General features: G+C 36.2%; 1 protein-coding gene across 1 annotated transcript; it reads right to left on the bottom strand.

Moving 5' to 3' along the window:
• Window positions 1–389: 389 nt before the first annotated feature.
• Window positions 390–1,493, bottom strand: LOC149797392 (protein FAM181B-like). The gene has a single exon (XM_089960754.1). It carries the CDS (start codon window positions 1,491–1,493, stop codon window positions 390–392), a length of 1,104 nt encoding a protein of 367 aa, XP_089816880.1.
• Window positions 1,494–2,990: the final 1,497 nt, after the last annotated feature.

The following is a 2,990-nucleotide window of genomic DNA, read 5'->3' on the forward strand; positions in this document are numbered from 1 at the left end:
TAAAGGTGTAACAACAATAATCACAAAGAATTCAAAGTCATAAATTTCAGACGCATTATAATATTTGCGTGTTTAATTTTAGCAAAAAACATGAATGCCAGTTGTACTTTTAATATTTAGAATCAGTTTAACACTAGAGTCCAGATCTGACCTAATATAGAAAAGGAATCGAACTATAAAAAGAAATTCACAATGTGATTACTAAGACAGGCAAACAGTCAAACGGAAATAATATGCGGAGTGAACTGTAATTCCAAAATCGACATTCAAAGAGTTTACTTTAACCGTATCTCATTGACATTTCAAAACAATGGCACACACGCATATATATATATATATATATATATATATATATATATATATATATATATATATATATATATATATAATCATAAGTATGTATAACAAGGTTGATGTTGCTGTGCAGTTGCCCAGCTGTAGTTTCCTTGAATTCCAGTTCCAACAGAAGTACTAAAAGCTTGAGGAAATGTTGGTAACGAATTTTGTTCAAAAAAATTAGGCACCGTAAAAGAATGTTCCAGATGTGATGACTCATTTGTGGTATAATTTTGTTCAATAGTTGAATACTGATCACCAACGAAGCTGGTTTGTAAACTTTCAAAATTACATCCATTTTCATTCAAATACTCGTTGGTTGAGAGACAATCCATGGTCAAACTGGCAAGTTCATTTCGCCAAGGTCTATGGGTTTGTTCTTGAGCGCAGGAAGTGGTGTTCCAGATAGATGCATTTTGGTCTCTTGGGTCTGGAGATACGCTGTACAAGCCGTCAGATGAATCGGAATAAGATCTCGGGGAACAATTTCCAACGCTAGTATCACATCCAGGCGTTCCCGACATTTCCCGAACAGGGCCTTGATCCGACCACGGTTCAGATAATAGGACCGATAAATCTGTCGGTCCAAGTATGGATTCGACTGTATCTGCCGGCAAACTTGGCACACTTTCGTCAAGGGAAAGGCCTTGAAAGCCATGAGTATTTTCTATTATCGAATTTTGTACACATGCATAATATCTTTTATCGCATCTAGTCAATGCTGGTTCTATAAAGAATGATGCAGGAAGATTTCTCTTTCTGAGGGGCATTTTACAGTTCCCTCCTCCAGTACTTTTTGAATTTGGATCTGCACAGCACTTCTCATGAAGTGTCTTAGGGTCAAACAGAGCCTGTAAGGACTTAATCTGAAGTCCAGTTTGGGATGTTTCTTTTCTATGACTTCGGCTTGGACTTTTATGGTTAGAATCACTTACACGATATTCATGACCATCTTTGGGTGAATTTCCACAACGCTTCAGCTGTTTCTGTAGATATTTTCTATGGTTGACTTTCCGCTTGGACATGGATGGCTTATCCAACGCAAGTTTGATATTGCTTGATGCCATATCTACAAAACTTAGTAAATTAATCGCCTGGTCCTCACACGGCAGATTATTCTCCGTCTCACATTGGAAAGTCTCTTCCAATAAACTCATTTTACACTTACACGCTTTAAGTTGAGAGTAAAGCATTAACTACGCTGTTTAAAATCTTTCAGACACACAGACAGTGTCTACTTGAGAAAGGAAAATGTACGAGTTCTGTGTCATTACACAGCCATCATAATCCAGTTTGAGAATTTCACAAGAAACAGTCTTTTTCGTCATATTAAACAGATATGTAATAGCATTATGCTGAGCGTTTGATAATAGTTTACCTTCACATAGCTGCTATCATATATACCTGTTCTCCACTCTTTGCCTAATATGAGCTTGCAAGAGAACCAGTCTCATTTAAATATAGCGAGCCGGGTATAAATTAAGCTTTCAAAATCAGATTAGGATCCAAAGAAGACAGGTAATCTGTCTAAAAGTACACCAGTCAATCAATCCAGCGCGACTTAGAACAGAGACGGTGACATTTCCATCCCTCGTAGTGGCACATATACTGAAGTAGCTGCTTGGGCTCGCTTTGTTCGCCGTTCTGTCGCAAAGTAATGTGTTCGGTTTACAACTCACGGTTGGTTGTGACGGCAAAAGACCAATTACCAATCGGTGACTTCAGATCTGGGTCAGCTGGGTGTATCCTAAGATTGGTTTGTAGTAGCATGTAAAGATGTCAGGCAGAAATAAACACTTGTGTCGAATTTGTTGAAATCAGGAACTTTATGTACTGAACTGACTAATGATTAAACTGAAGCAAAGCTTTACTTTTTACTTAATACAATGAACAAAATATTTCATAGAAAATGTTCGCTTTTATCTGTATACGCGAGACATGTATATTCCTTAATTAAACATGAAGGACTTAATTTTTAACTAATAATCTGAACATTTACGTCCTTTGTTTCAGTTAAAGAGGCCAAATGAGTTTTTTTGCCATACTGAAATACCTTATTTTCTAAAATATATAACTAGTTAAAAGTACAAAGTTTTCTGAGTTATTTTGTAATGTGTATACTAGGATCATATTCTTTGCTTTTGATATAAGCGAGGCAAGATAATGTAAATATATATTATTTCACGTTTTGTGTTTATAATTGTTATTTGGTTCTGTCGTCCGCCTCGAAAAATGGATCCGAAGATCTCAAAAGCGCTTGGCCGTGTTCTCGGACTTTCTGCATGTGATTTGTTATGTTTGTTTCCTCTTGGAACTTAGTCGGTGAGTTTCAGTCCCGTGCATATTTATCAAGTCTCTCCATGATTAAATGCAATATAAATGTATTGCATATATATATTCTGTAATTGCAAGATCTTTCGTATTCTGCTAATACAAAAATTTAGGTAAAAGTCCATTAAATGGCACAGTGGCAGTCTACAAGCCAGCTTCAGTTTCATTTCTTTCAAAATGTATCTTCATGCCAGCCGTCATATCTGTTCTCAAACATTTGCATACACATGATGTATGAGGTGTTTGGTAACGAAGAATTACCTTGATATACTTTCAAGAACAGATGAACAACATATTTGATAATTTGTGCACATGGTGGTTGC

The sequence above is a fragment of the Sinohyriopsis cumingii genome, chromosome 6 (assembly GCF_028554795.1).
Source record: "Sinohyriopsis cumingii isolate HCF-2022 chromosome 6, ASM2855479v2, whole genome shotgun sequence".
Classification (NCBI taxonomy): domain Eukaryota; kingdom Metazoa; phylum Mollusca; class Bivalvia; order Unionida; family Unionidae; genus Sinohyriopsis; species Sinohyriopsis cumingii.

Bases quoted from the DNA above. Each gene is read 5' to 3' on its own strand.
- LOC149797392 (XM_089960754.1), bottom strand. From the start codon at position 1,493: ATGAGTTTATTGGAAGAGACTTTCCAATGTGAGACGGAGAATAATCTG.